General features: G+C 46.5%; 2 protein-coding genes across 5 annotated transcripts in view; both read right to left on the bottom strand.

Annotated features, from left to right (window-relative positions):
* Window positions 1-508: 508 nt before the first annotated feature.
* LOC308309573 (coatomer subunit gamma-2-like) lies at window positions 509-3,190 on the bottom strand (the record flags this gene model as incomplete). Its single annotated transcript, XM_080755480.1, has 1 exon — window positions 509-3,190. One exon carries the CDS (start codon window positions 3,188-3,190, stop codon window positions 509-511), a length of 2,682 nt encoding a protein of 893 aa, XP_080611606.1.
* Window positions 3,191-5,387: 2,197 nt separating this feature from the next.
* hapln1b (hyaluronan and proteoglycan link protein 1b) overlaps window positions 5,388-15,829 on the bottom strand; it is a 49,629-nt gene continuing 39,187 nt past the window's right edge. For all 4 annotated transcript variants that reach the window (XM_080756251.1, XM_080756253.1, XM_080756252.1 and 1 more), the window contains exons 3-6: window positions 15,155-15,318; window positions 13,175-13,373; window positions 10,783-11,085; window positions 5,388-10,036 (exon numbers count right to left, since the gene is read on the bottom strand). In XM_080756251.1, coding sequence (XP_080612377.1) covers window positions 9,747-10,036; window positions 10,783-11,085; window positions 13,175-13,373; window positions 15,155-15,318 — 956 coding nt within the window. In that variant the 3' untranslated portion in view covers window positions 5,388-9,746. The remainder of the gene's footprint in view (window positions 10,037-10,782; window positions 11,086-13,174; window positions 13,374-15,154; window positions 15,319-15,829) is intronic.

Raw genomic sequence — 15,829 nt, forward strand, 5'->3', positions numbered from 1 at the left:
GGACTTCATGCTAAAATAAAAAGATCGATTTCGCTACTCACCAATACAAAGACGGTTTTGTTCATTAGAAAGACTACTTTCCCCGGTGGATGCACTCTGAGCCCCCACCACACATAAAATGCATTATTTTGGCCAGAAAAGGATTTAATTTGCACCGGAAGAAAATACTTTTAGTTACTGCGACATGTACCGATATTGCCAAGAGGAAATCCCATAGACAAGATATTTCTTTCCGGTGAAAAAAAATCCTTTTCTGGCCAAAGAATTGTGCATTTTTTATGTGTGGTGGGGGTCAAGAGTGTGTCCACCGGGGAAAGTAGTCTTTCTAATGACCAAAACCATCTTTGTATTGGTGAGTAGCGAAATCGACTTCATTTTTATTTTAGCAGAAGTCGAGAGGCTGGTTGGTCTGCATTTCATGCAAGGGCAATACATTGAAAGTCCCATAGTAGCTCTAATGCAACAGCATTAGGGCTATGGACCAGAGCTATAGGAGGTCAGTGACCTTTCAACCCATGGATGCCAGGATGACCTCTACGGCGGTCTCGTGTCCACTGCGCACCGTCACCTGCATGGTGACGCTGTCGGCCAGCAGAGCCAGACGGGCTCGAACCAGAACGTCGTGACCGCCCCGGAACACGCCGGACAGCAACAGGACGTGGGAGTTCTTCTGGGTGGGAACGTTGCCCGACCCCTCGCACGGCTGCATGCCCAGGAACCCGACGATGTTTCCCACCGCTTCGTCCAGCGTCCGCACCGACGAGGCCAGAGCGAAGGTCTCCTCCCTCTCCAATTCGCCTCCGACCTCATTCCAGGCCGCTTCGAAATCGGGCTTCGGGGCCTTCTGGAAGTGGTCCGCCACGGTCAACTCCAAATCCTCCAGCATGTACTCGTCCTCGTAGCCGCCGTCGGTTGGCGTTCCGGTGCTGGGATCGCAGGGTCTCTCCAGGTACTTCAGAGTGCAGCCAAACGTGCACGACATGGAGGTGGGGTCGTCCTTGGGCAGGCGCACCAGGGCGTAGCAGGACCCAGGCCGACCGATGGAGAGGCTGGCGGCGGGGATGCAGTGGAGCACCTCGTAGCCCTCCGGTGGCTCCATTTGCACCAACGCGTTCAGCAGGATGCGGTCGTTGAGCGTGTTGTCACAGTGGAACTGGAGCACCAGGTGTGTGGAGAAGGTGTGCTTGATGCAGCGCACCACGTACTCCGTCTCGGCCTCCGTCAGCTGAATGGCCTCGGAAGACTTGAAGAGGGGACCCAGCGCCTGGAACTCTGGTATGCCTGCCAGTTGTTGCCGGTAGCCGTCCTGGCACGATGATATGCTGGCCGGCTTCTCCCAAAGCTTGCTGCTGCTGCTGGTGGTGGCGGCAGAAGCCGTTCCGGTCATCTGTTCAGCGGTGGCCAGAGGAACCGTCTTCATGTCGAACGGTTTCTCCGAGGGCTCCATGGTGTACTGGTAGAGAGACCTCTCAAGGTCAGGAATAGACAGCGACGGACCACCGGAGATGTAGGTGTCGTTGAGGGTCATCTGTTCGGAACAGGTGGCCTCCTCTTTGGGCTTCAGGACGTTCATGTAGAAGGTCGCTCTGTCGCGCACCTCGTCATCGCTGTCCATCATACACCTCTCAATGAGGACCAGAATGCTGGGCAGCAGGTCGTCGTTCTGGGCCCCGAACTTCGCCAAGGCGCTGACGGCGGCTGCGCGGACCGGCTCGCTCTCCAGCACCACTCTGTTGAAGATGTAGCGGATGTATTTGGCCGGTGAGGGCGAGAGCGGGCCCTCTTTGCCCAGCAGGTGCAGGATCTTTGTGGACAGCGCCATGTGATCGCAGTCCTCGATGAACTCGCACAGGTGAGCCAGTGCCGCCTCCTTGCACTCTATGTTCTCCTCGATGACGCCGATGATGCAGTCCACGATGGCTTGCTTGTACTCAAAGCCGCCGAAGTCTTTGAGCATTTTGGACAGGAAGTCCATCATGACACCGTTCTTACCGGGATACTTCCGACACAGAGCGCCGATGGCCTGAACCACGACCACCTTGAACTCGTCGGAGCGGCTCTCCGAGACGAAGGAGGAGGCCTGCTTCATGAGGCTGTCCACGCCGTTCTCCCGGACCGTCTTCAGCAGGGTGGTGATGGCCAACATGGCGATGCTGCAGTTCGAGTCCGTTATCAGCTTCTCCAGTACAATGTTGCACGCCATCACCGCGGACGGTTGAATCATCGCCACCTTGTTGAACGTTCTCACCGCGGCGAATCTCAGGGCAGCTCTGGTGGAGCTGCAGAAGTTCTGGAGGACGTCGACGGCGGGGGCCAGCCTCTTGTTCGTGCAGCTCGGCATGTGGACGATGGCGGAGGCGGCCTCGTAAACGACCATGTCGTTCCTGTGCCTCAAGCAACTCTCGATGAAGTCAAACGCCGGGCTGTCGTGTCCTCCTCCTCCTCCCTCCGCCTCGTGTAGCAGTTTGCTGGCGATGCGGATGAGCACGCAGTAGGCCAGCGGAGACTTGAGGCCACACTTGGAGGAGGTGAACTTGCCGAGCATCTTGGACACGGCCAGGCGGTCGCTCCTCCTCAGCTGGTAGAGCAGGCCCAGGGCGTGATACTGGACCATGGTGTTGGCGCTGGAGGCGGCCTCCTGGGCCTCGTTCACCCAGTGTTTCACCACGTCGCAGCTCATCTTCCTCACCATGTGCAGCGACGTCACCAGGGCCGAGCTGGACACGCTGGGCACCTTGTCCACGATGGCCTGCTTCATGTACCGCTCGATGTCCTGCAGCGTGGTGGCGTCGGTGATCCGGCACAGCGCTCTGATGGCGGGTCCTCTGTACGCGGCGTCCTTGCTCGTCATGTCCTTGGTGAGGCTGCTGGTCACGATGATGACGTTCTCCGCGATGTCGGCCATCTCCTTGATGGTCAGGTAGCACATGCTCCTCAGGGTCTGGTCGTTGGACTGGAACAGCCTGGTCATGGCGAAGAAGGCGTCCGTCGCCTCGGCGGTCCCAAAGTGCTCCCCCTGGTTGAGGAGGTAGACGATCTTGGTGAGAATGCGGAGGCACGCCCGGGGTTTGATGGGCGTCTCGTTGAAGACGCGCGCCTCCTGCAGCACCACGGTCTTCTCCAGGTGCTGGAAAGGGTTCCATCCTCTGCCGGCGTCATCGTCCTTCTTCTTGTCGAGGTTGTGAATCATGTTGATGACATAAAACCCAGCGATGCTGTTTGGAGGAGGAACACTATGGAGGAAATACACCCCGTTGCCCAAGGATATGGGGGCTGTTATAGCGGCGTCATCAAATATGACGTCAGCAAGGCCCAAATATGGAGCTCCACGCAGCTCTTTACTGTAGTGCGACGGCCTAGAAAGAACCATGGTGGCAACCTGATGATCAACAAACATGGATGGCATAGAAACCGTCTACTGGTCAGTGTTGAGTAATCAGGGTACTCAAAATGTCAACGTATACCTCCATTCATTTGAACTATACATATAGTTTATGCTACTGTAGTAGTAATGTCCCACCGTAGGCCTACCCGTTGTCAGATACCCATTGTGCCTGTGTCTGTCTGTGTCCCTTTTATGCCCATATTTGGAGGTTTGTGTCGGGCATGCTCCAAATATGGAGTCTAGGCCAGACATATCTTAGCTTCGCTTAAACAGCCGAAAAGGATGTCATTCAAAGAGCAAACATGGTATGCACCTTTCATCCATCCTCATAAAGAAATACCATGGGGGATATGTTGTCATCAGATTGGTTCTTGCTGGCCACAAACAGGCCAACAGGCCCTTCTACAGAATTTCAGCAGCCTACAACAAAAGGGCACGAGGCGGCAAACGTCACCAAGCCGGTGGCAGAACTTCTAGGGTTAGCGGGGTTCTTCCCTCTGCATCCAGTGACCGTGACAGAGGCAGCGTGGAAGCGCTCAGCACAGCAGGTGGCTGTGAACCTGTGAAGTAAACCTGTGTAGTTTACGTCTGCTCCAACAGTAACTATGAACCTGTGAACCTGTGTAGTTTATGTCTGCTCCAACAGTAACTATGAACCTGTGAACCTGTGTAGTTTATGTCTGCTCCAACAGTAACTATGAACCTGTGAACCTGTGTAGTTTATGTCTGCTCCAACAGTAATTATGAACCTGTGAACCTGTGTAGTTTACGTCCCAAATTGCTCCCGATGTGCTGGTTGGTACCTTGCACGGCTTTTATTGGCTTCCGCCGCAATCACCCAATCTATATGTAAAGTGCCATGGATAAAGGCGTTATATAAATGCACACCATTTATGATTATGAACGACATTCTATTGGCTATCAACACTATATTATATTGGATACATTATGTTATACAGTACAGCATTTTGTCCAGTTCAGGTGAGCTTTCAGTGACCTCGGCTGCATAGACGACAGGATGGCAGGTCACTATAATGACGACAGGATGGCAGGTCACTATAATGACGACAGGATGGCAGGTCACTATAATGACGACAGGATGGCAGGTCACTATAATGACGACAGGATGGCAGGTCACTATAATGACGACAGGATGGCAGGTCACTATAATGACGACAGGATGGCAGGTCACTATAATGACGACAGGATGGCAGGTCACTATAATGACGACAGGATGGCAGGTCACTATAATGACGACAGGATGGCAGGTCACTATAATGACGACAGGATGGCAGGTCACTATAATGACGACAGGATGGCAGGTCACTATAATGACGACAGGATGGCAGGTCACTGTAATGACGACAGGATGGCAGGTCACTATAATGACGACAGGATGGCAGGTCACTATAATGACGACAGGATGGCAGGTCACTATAATGACGACAGGATGGCAGGTCACTATAATGACGACAGGATGGCAGGTCACTATAATGACGACAGGATGGCAGGTCACTATAATGACGACAGGATGGCAGGTCACTATAATGACGACAGGATGGCAGGTCACTATAATGACGACAGGATGGCAGGTCACTATAATGACGACAGGATGGCAGGTCACTATAATGACGACAGGATGGCAGGTCACTATAATGACGACAGGATGGCAGGTCACTATAATGACGACAGGATGGCAGGTCACTGTAATGACGACAGGATGGCAGGTCACTGTAATGACGACAGGATGGCAGGTCACTATAATGACGACAGGATGGCAGGTCACTATAATGACGACAGGATGGCAGGTCACTGTAATGACGACAGGATGGCAGGTCACTGTAATGACGACAGGATGGCAGGTCACTATAATGACGACAGGATGGCAGGTCACTGTAATGACGACAGGATGGCAGGTCACTATAATGACGACAGGATGGCAGGTCACTGTAATGACGACAGGATGGCAGGTCACTATAATGACGACAGGAGCCACAGACGCTGAATTGTCTATAGTTGTATTTTATTTCACTTTGGGTCCATAAAGTTTTCCTTTTCATACTTTAGTTACAAACAGAAACAAGACTCCTGGTGACTAAAATGGACATTGGAAATTGTACCATAGGCCTATAGAAAGTAAAAATGGACATACTTTACCATAGGACTATACAGACAGTAATACTGTATCATAGGTCTACAGAAAGTGATACGGTACCATAGTAGCAGGCCTACAGAAAGTAAAATGGACATTACTGTGACATATAGGCCTGTACTACTTACAACTCTGTTTTCCTTGAAATGTGAACAAACTGAATCGTTTACATAGACAGACAAATCAGTTGCAAAAAAATATATAGTCGGATGGGAAAATAAAACTCTGCTTCCATGTTTCTGTAATAGTAACACTGTGATGAGACTCCTAGAAGTACAACATTTACTGTTCTTCACAAATCTTTTGTTTATTGTTTTTCTTTATCCTGAGAACTTTTTCAAATCACTCCCAAAGTCCAAACCACCGACTGACTGTGCTTTGATGGCAAGGAAAACAGTGTTACAATATGGCTGAGACTAATGATTATACAAAGGAATATTTAATGAGTCTGTCCAGCAGTTCTTTGATATCTGCTATAGAGAAGCGTTTACCGTGAATGTGTTCAGCTGAGAGGGCGACATAAAGACAAGCTGAAATAAAATCATATATATGTTTTTCACTTCTTTTGGAGAATATATATCCATATCCATATTGGAGACAAACTATATGAAAAACAACAAAAGCGTATATATTTTTTCATTTTTCATGCATGTTTTACATCAGCAAGTCCCGCCCGTGGTTGTGCCCCTCTTCGCACCCATTGGTTGCCGACCCGTTTGATTCATGGTTGGACAAAAATCCCTTCTCTCCGTCCACTACCATTGAAATAACTGGTTTTTCAGTTGCTTCGTATTGATATTCTGTTCATTCTATTCTTATTTTAAACTTGGTGTCAGTAAAAAATAAAAAAGGAACATTACAGGTGCAGAATGGTGACTGCAGGGGGCACATGATCCAAAAATGATGTTTTAACAAATTCAACATAAACGAGGCGGAACCAGGGCGGAACAATTAAGGCAGAAAAAAAAGAGCCTGCTGGTTAGTCAGTCGGGGACCAATCAGATGGCTTCCATATAGGGATATGGACATTATTCTACAACGGCAGACATGTCACGAATGATCAAAATGTAAAGCTATAAATATTACACAAAAATATTTCGGGGGAAAAAACTTGACGTGTGAAATATTCAACGCATGTAACAGAAACGTTGGTTCAGCCACACTGCCTTGTTTGATATTTTCTTTTTTTTACTTTGCAGCTGGAGCGAGATGAGATGGACCTCCAGAGGTTCACGGTACTCGACCATGCCCAGGATGAGTGCTCATAGCTGGGGGGGAAAGTGGCCTACAGCTGGCGCCGTCAGCCAGCAGGACATTGCAAAGCTCCATCATGCATCAGGTTCAATGCCAACCCCATCAGCCTGACTGTGAGTTAAATCCCAACGCCATCAGCCTGACTGGCTGATCCGCACTCAGCTCATGTTGCACTTAGACTAGGAAATACATCACTTCACGGAAACTCTCGTGGAATAACACTCAAAAATACGATTTCAGCTTGTCTTTATAGTTTTAAACCTCTCTCTAAAAACCTGATCTATATACTTAGTTGTATACAACAGACTAATAGCCTAAATTAGACACCGGGTCCAACCTGAATAAATGTAGCTCCACTGGCCTTTCATTCTGATATTGGCTTAACGTAGGGAGTATATCCCTCACGACCTCCAACCCCAGGTCAGTTTCAGAACTCAAACTGTTCAAACTTGTAGTCTACTCGTAGCTAGCATACAGTATATATAGGTCTTACTCTTTAGTTTGCAATTCTAAAGCCAAATTCTGTGAGGAAAAAAAAAAAAAAAAAAAACTATGCTCGCACAGGCTCTGGTTTTTACTCATTCACTCTAAGAAACTATTTGTATAAAAATAGCAGTTTCTGAAGGTTTTCTGTTTTTTTTTTCCTTTTATGATCTAAAACTATATATTGTAGTGTAGGAGCTGCTGCCCGGCTGGCTGTTACTGTATGTGTTCTGATTTTAAGTCGTCATGCTCTGCAGTCTAAGGTTCAACTCCAAGCCAAGCACTGAGATGCAGCAGCAGCAGCAGCAGCAGTAACAGATCTACCGAGCACTGTCATTGTACTGTATATAGAGCTAACGCTCTTTCAGCACAGTACTGTATTTTTATGCCAGGCATTTTCTATTGCTGTATAGGGGCATACCGTCTGCCTACAACCCCCTGTGACCAACTGACCATTATCACAGGCGTATTGGGCATCTTTTTTATGTGCAAGTGCAAAAAGAAGTATATATATATATACAGTATATATATATATATATAGATTTTGTTTAGTTTTTTCTTTCAATAGAGTTAAAGGGATACTCATGGAGGCGAAGAAAGCTATCCCTTTAAATCAGGTATTAATCTAAACTAGGGAATCTGGTATATAGTTTGAGAGGAGGAAAAAAAGAAGGTAAATATTTCTATATATATAAAAAAATATGCATTAACAGTAACATTATTCAAGATACTCGTATGCTATGTAGTTTCTATTTAAACAACGTTTAATGGCTTTCTATTCGATTTGTATCCATTTTCCGTGATGAGATTGATGTTTGGTCCGTACACAATACATTAATATAAAAAATAAAATACTGACGAAGTTATGATGAAGTACAAAGTAATAGCACCTTGATAACTCAAGACAGCAGAGATTATTTGAGCTGTGTTAAGCTTTTGTTGGCTTCGTTGTTTTACATTAAAAAAAAAACACGAACAAAAAACATTACGTGCCCTAAATATCGGTCCAACCATGGAAAAGAAAAAGTACTGTAATGTTTAATTTATGCTTCGCCGCAAGACAGTGTCGCGTGCTGAAAATAGGCAATCTACAAGCATCCAACGCGCCTGGGCGCCGATGCAACGTGAGCTTGTAGATCTGGGATGTTTCAGCGCACGACGACACTGCCGCGCAACGGCATATGAACGGAGGCTAAGAGGGTCACGTCACCCCTTTTTGCAACCAGATCTTATTATGATGTTTGGGAGACGAGAAACACTTGTTTCCTGGGGGTTTTATGTGGGTAGTACGTGTGTTATTAGATATTTTAGTACTTCCAAGTGGCTCACTTACTTCCTGGACTTCATCAAGGTTAATGAAATAAGGTTAGGAAGCGAAGACGGTACGTATGGTGGACTCCAGTTGCTCCCTGGACGGAAAGAAAGATGCGCAATTGAGACCAAGGAAGCTGAACGTGGAAGTGTTGGCTGCATATTGCCCATTGTTTCTTTCCTCCCAGGGAGCAACATGGAGTCCACCATACTGTCTTCGCTTCCTAACCTTATTTAATTAACATTGGACTACATGTTGTCTCGGTAAGACAGCCCACCCCCTATCCACAAGGAGGAGCACCGAAGCATGATGGGAATTGTAGTCCAATGATGGAAGTGAGCCCAGTGTCCCTGACATGATGGACACTTTACCCACATAAAAACCCCCATGAAAGTCTCCAAAACATCAATAAAATAAGATCTGGTTGCAAAAGGGGTGAAATGTCCCTTTTAATGTTCAGTTGTTCTAAGTCATGTGACCCTATAGTCATGTGGCTCTGTTGACAGCTGTTTCCACGGTAACCTACAGTATCTCTGGCCCTGCATAGGAATTTGATCAAATAGTATAATATGAACCTTAAATATAATGTGTGTAAACTACTACTGTACTCCTCGGAGACAGGTCCTAAGATTCCCAAAAAAACATGGTTTCTTGAACATAACTGACATAACAACACTCGTCTTCATAAAATAAAGGATCATATCACAGTTTCATGTGTTTTTGTTCATACCAGATACACCCTTTACAAGGCTTTCTCTTCCTTCTCGCTCGTCGGTTCTCTAGTGTGTGCGTGTGCGCGCGTGTGCGTGTGTGCGTGTGTGTGTGTGTGTGTGTGTGTGTGTGTGTGTGTGTGCAAGGTATTACTGTCCACGTGGTGACCAAAAATCCTCACGATAGCAAAACCTGAAGGACTTCTGGGTCTATGGATGCGTGTGTGTGTGTGTGCACGCGTGCGTGTTGCGCGTGTCTGCGTGCGTCCGTGTCTGTCTGTCTGTGTGTGTGTGTGTGTGTGTGCGTGTGTGCCTGTGCACGTTTGCATGCGTGTACTTGTTTGTTGTTCTTTTGCTCAGACTGACATAAGCGTGTGTGCGAGTAGAGTAGAGTAGAGTAGAGTGGAATGACTGCTCCGCTCCGCGCGTCCCGTCCTGTCCCGTCCCGTCTCAGTTGGGCCCCTTGAAGCAGTACACTCCGTACAGCTTGTGCTTCTTGTCGGGGAAGCCGTTGAAGCGCACGGCGGCCTCCGTGGGGCTGCAGCGGCGGCGCGGGTGCGTGATGGGGTAGCGCACGCTGCCGTCGGCCAGCCAGCCCGCGTCGCAGCGGTCGAAGCCCAGCAGCTTCCAGGCGGCGTACATCTGGCCCACCTTGGCGATCTGCGCGCCGTCCCGCTGGCACGCCCGCGCCGCCTCGTCGTACGTCAGCTTGGTGGGGTGGATCAGGTAGTAGAATCGACCTGGGAGGGGGGGGGTAGTGATATGTTTTAAAGGAGAATTCCATGCTAGAAGGCTTTCGTACCTTTATTTGTATAGTTGTTACGTCCCCCACCAAAGAGTTCCAGTTGTTATTTGTAGAACAAAGAGGTCCAGGTGTTATTTTGTGCAAAAGTGCATTATTGGCTATTTCCCCTAATATAAGCCCTCCATGGGGGTTGGGTTTTGGTGCTAATTCGCTTATTTACATCAAAATAAGTAGTAAAGTGTGCCGCTTGCGATACTATTTACATTATGTAGAGAGGATATACAATTGATTTTTGAGCGATGGAAATAAGCGAATTAGCACCCCATAGCCCAATTCAATTCAATGCAATTCAATTCAATTCAATTTATTGAGGGCTTATGGTAGGTTGATTTAGTCGACTAAAATGTATTTTGGTGCGCATTGATGCCGTCGTAATGACTGTTTTTTTCACTTGCTGAAAATAGCCCACCTACAATCTCACAACGCGTCGCGCTGCGACGTGTTGTGAGATTGTAGATCGGCTATTTTCAGTGTAAAATGACTTATACTGGATCTCCTCTTGTCCACTAGTCCCTTCCTAACATTTTAGTCTAGTTTTTATTTGTTGACGAAATCGTCCGTATATTTAGTCTTAGTTTTAGTCATCATAGCTTAGTTTTCATTTAGTTTTTGTCAGTGGAAAAAGGTAGTCGAAAACAACACTGGTATGCACCCATTTTTTCTTGGGTTCTTTTTGTGTACCTTTGTAGTTGGAAGTGAAGCAGAACACGTCGTACTGGTTCTTCTCCTTGTCTCGGAGGCCGTAGTTGCGGACGCCGGCGGCGGTGTCCTTGCCCCCGCAGGGTTCCCGGGGGTTGGTGATGGGGTACTGCACGGAGCCGTCGCTCAGCCAGCCGGCGTTGCACCAGTCCAGCCCCCCTCGCCACGCCTCGTACAGCTGGTCGAAGGAGGCCACCACGGCGTCCTGGTCGCGGCACGCCCGCTCGCCGTCGTAGAAGTTGAGGTTGTAGCGACCCAGTCGAGGGAAGTAGGGGAACACGATGCCTAGTGGGTTTAGAAAGGCGTGAGAGACGACGTTTAGAAAGATCTATAGTTTCTTTGTTTTCCAATTAAGCCCTATGTGTTTATTTTTGAGGGGCGATCTATGTACAGCTTTTAGTGTGAGTGCAACACCAGCTTTGTCCCAACACAAACATTAATAATAATAAATAATGATAAATAAACACAAACATTAATAATAGACAATGAATGGACAATTTCGAGTGTTTGTGTAAACACACAAACATTGCGTTATACACAAACATTGAAGACGAAGGTTAGGTGAGGACGCAAATTCTGATTGGCCGGAATTAGATGATGTAAGATGATGATTTAAGAGCGCCCCTCACTTCACACGGGTGTGATTCTTATTATGCATTTAACGACTGGAGACATTGTCCAAACTCTTTCTAATCTAAAGTCTGTCTCTGTTTGTAAATAGGTCTGTTGGGAGGGGAGGGGAGGGGGGGGGGGGGGGGGGTATAGTTGCTAAATTTAGTGCGACCACAACCCTGAGTCTACCAGAGCACAAGGACAAGCTGCTCCAGCTTACAAGCTGAACGAACACTCAGTGAAACCAAACCATAACAGCAAGTTCACCTAAATGTAAAGTGTTATGCTTTACAGTACACTACAGCATACTGTACATGGGCAACTGGCGGCACCGGGGGCCACATGCAGCCCCCATCATCACATGTGGCCCTCAGGTTAATATCAGAATACTGATATATTATTGATTTCAGCTAATTATTACTAGTATTAAAATGTAATTTTTTCATGTCCAATGTATTTGTATTTAGTCATAAACTAAATGTATTTGAAATTAAATAAAAAAAGGTTACATTTCAGGATTCCAATTCAAATAATAGCAAAGATAGCTGCGAGCTCTGCTATTTTTGCTACGACAGTAGCCTAATAATTATGCAATGTACACGTCCCTCTGGAGTGAGTGTGGAAATATAATGTGTCCCTCTGGAGTGAGTGTGGAAATATAGTGGCCCTCTGGAGTGAGTGTGGAAATATAGTGGCCCTCTGGAGTGAGTGTGGAAATATAGTGGCCCTCTGGAGTGAGTGTGGAAATATAGTGGCCCTCTGGAGTGAGTGTGGAAATATAGTGGCCCTCTGGAGTGAGTGTGGAAATATAGTGGCCCTCTGGAGTGAGTGTGGAAATATAGTGGCCCTCTGGAGTGAGTGTGGAAATATAGTGGCCCTCTGGAGTGAGTGTGTGGAAATATAGTGGCCCTCTGGAGTGAGTGTGGAACTATAGTGGTCCTCTGGAGTGAGTGTGGAACTATAGTGGCCCTCTGGAGTGAGTGTGTGGAAATATAGTGGCCCTCTGGAGTGAGTGTGGAACTATAGTGGCCCTCTGGAGTGAGTGTGGAACTATAGTGGTCCTCTGGAGTGAGTGTGGAAATATAGTGGCCCTCTGGAGTGAGTGTGTGGAAATATAGTGGCCCTCTGGAGTGAGTGTGGAACTATAGTGGTCCTCTGGAGTGAGTGTGGAACTATAGTGGTCCTCTGGAGTGAGTGTGGAACTATAGTGGCCCTCTGGAGTGAGTGTGGAACTATAGTGGTCCTCTGGAGTGAGTGTGGAACTATAGTGGCCCTCTGGAGTGAGTGTGTGGAAATATAGTGGCCCTCTGGAGTGAGTGTGGAACTATAGTGGCCCTCTGGAGTGAGTGTGGAACTATAGTGGCCCTCTGGAGTGAGTGTGGAACTATAGTGGCTCCTCTGGAGTGAGTGTGGAACTATAGTGGCCCTCTGGAGTGAGTGTGGAACTATAGTGGCCCTCTGGAGTGAGTGTGGAAATATAGTGGCCCTCTGGAGTGAGTGTGGAACTATAGTGGCCCTCTGGAGTGAGTGTGGAACTATAGTGGCCCTATACTGTCTTAGTATACATGATACCGTTGATGATGCTGCGTGTTTGTTTGATTTATTATTTTTTATTATTTGTATTTGTTTATCTTGTATATCCTTGTCTTTTTGTGATCATACATAATTATGTCCATGCATACGTATTCTGTTGTTGTTGTTGTTGTAGCTTGTGTTTGTTTTTTCTGTTTATTTGTAAAAAAGTTGAGCTTTTTTATTTTACCTTGGAGGTCCAGAGACACCACCGACGTTCCGTCCTCCAGGCCGTCGATGACCTCACACTTATATCTCCCATAATCCTCCAGGGTGAGCTCGGTGATGACCAGCGAGGCGTCCATGGGGTTGGAGCTCTGCAGGTAGACGCGCCCGTGGAAGCGGCCGTAGCTCCTCTTGTGGTAGTCCATGGAGACGAAGACGTCCACCTGCAACGACCACAGGTAGGCGCTCACACATCCATGCAGCATACTATGCCAATCAGAAACGAATAAAAGTGCCTTAAACTATACCGCGGGTCCGTGAGTGCGGGTGTTCTCGTCTTAGAGATTTCTTTAAAAGTTTACTTTTCTCGACCGCGCACCCGCTAAGAATGTATAAAGACGTGTTGGAGTCGTGCGGGCAAGTCGTCCTTGCTTCAAATATTTATTTGACTAAAACTAGACTAACACTATAACGTTCCAGGTGACTAAAACTAGACTAACACTATAACATTCCAGGTGACTAAAACTAGACTAACACTATAACGTTCCAGGTGACTAAAACTAGACTAACACTATAACGTTCCAGGTGACTAAAACTAGACTAACACTATAACGTTCCAGGTGACTAAAACTAGACTAACACTATAACGTTCCAGGTGACTAAAACTAGACTAACACTATAACGTTCCAGGTGACTAAAACTAGACTAACACTATAACGTTCCAGGTGACTAAAACTAGACTAACACTATAACGTTCCAGGTGACTAAAACTAGACTAACACTATAACGTTCCAGGTGACTAAAACTAGACTAACACTATAACGTTCCAGGTGACTAAAACTAGACTAACACTATAACGTTCCAGGTGACTAAAACTAGACTAACACTATAACGTTCCAGGTGACTAAAACTAAATGAAAACTATCCAAAAGACTATAACGAAAAACTAATGAACTATAACTAAAAGAATGAACAGTATTACCTCCTTCAGGTAGTAAAATGAACAGTATTACCTCCTTCAGGTAGTAAAATGAACAGTATTACCTCCTTCAGGTAGTAAAATGAACAGTATTACCTCCTTCAGGTAGTAAAATGAACAGTATTACCTCCTTCAGGTAGTAAAATGAACAGTATTACCTCCTTCAGGTAGTAAAATGAACAGTATTACCTCCTTCAGGTAGTAAAATGAAGAGTATTACCTCCTTCAGGTAGTAAAATGAAGAGTATTACCTCCTTCAGGTAGTAAAATGAACAGTATTACCTCCTTCAGGTAGTAAAATGAACAGTATTACCTCCTTCAGGTAGTAAAATGAAGAGTATTACCTCCTTCAGGTAGTAAAATGAACAGTATTACCTCCTTCAGGTAGTAAAATGAAGAGTATTACCTCCTTCAGGTAGTAAAATGAAGAGTATTACCTCCTTCAGGTAGTAAAATGAACAGTATTACCTCCTTCAGGTAGTAAAATGAACAGTATTACCTCCTTCAGGTAGTAAAATGAAGAGTATTACCTCCTTCAGGTAGTAAAATGAACAGTATTACCTCCTTCAGGTAGTAAAATGAAGAGTATTACCTCCTTCAGGTAGTAAAATGAAGAGTATTACCTCCTTCAGGTAGTAAAATGAACAGTATTACCTCCTTCAGGTAGTAAAATGAACAGTATTACCTCCTTCAGGTAGTAAAATGAAGAGTATTACCTCCTTCAGGTAGTAAAATGAACAGTATTACCTCCTTCAGGTAGTAAAATGAACAGTATTACCTCCTTCAGGTAGTAAAATGAACAGTATTACCTCCTTCAGGTAGTAAAATGAAGAGTATTACCTCCTTCAGGTAGTAAAATGAACAGTATTACCTCCTTCAGGTAGTAAAATGAACAGTATTACCTCCTTCAGGTAGTAAAATGAAGAGTATTACCTCCTTCAGGTAGTAAAATGAAGAGTATTACCTCCTTCAGGTAGTAAAATGAACAGTATTACCTCCTTCAGGTAGTAAAATGAACAGTATTACCTCCTTCAGGTAGTCTGCGGTCAGCTTGGTCCATTTGATCCTCATCTTGGGGTTGGGCGCCAGCGACTCTTCCCTTTGTATCTTGCATGGCAAGGTGGCGTTTCCCCCTCGCTGTGACACCACCTTGGTGTGTTCCGAGAGCACCGACAACGTAGGACCATTCTCTGCAACGAGAGAGAGCTAAAGGTTATTACGGAACAGCTGTCTGTGGACATCACTTTTTATCAGCAGCATGACATGTTTGCAGGTATTCACAGAGAATAGGTACACTGTTCAACTTAATTTGTAAGCCATATAGCCATACCAATTGCAAAGTAAAAGGCATATGAAGGCATGGCTAAGCTATTTAGTATCTAGGTTTACGAGTGGTTGATGCTCTATACATTTAGCTTGGAAACCCCTTCAAGGACCCCCGGGGGTCCCCGAACCACCATACCAGACTGGAATGTGTGAAGTTGTGGCAGTGATGTCAGAGAGGACATGTTGTCTCCCTGTCTGTCCACACTGAGAGACAGCTGTCTGTCTCCCTGTCTGTCCACAGTGAGACAGCTGTCTGTCTCCCTGCCCTGTCCACGGTGAGACAGCTGTCTGTCTCCCTGTCTGTCCACAGTGAGAGACAGCTGTCTGTCTCCCTGTCTGTCCACAGTGAGAGACAGCTGTCTGTCTCCCTGTCTG

This window comes from Protomyctophum bolini, assembly GCF_963924005.1.
Source record: "Protomyctophum bolini genome assembly, chromosome: 22".
Lineage (NCBI taxonomy): Eukaryota > Metazoa > Chordata > Actinopteri > Myctophiformes > Myctophidae > Protomyctophum > Protomyctophum bolini.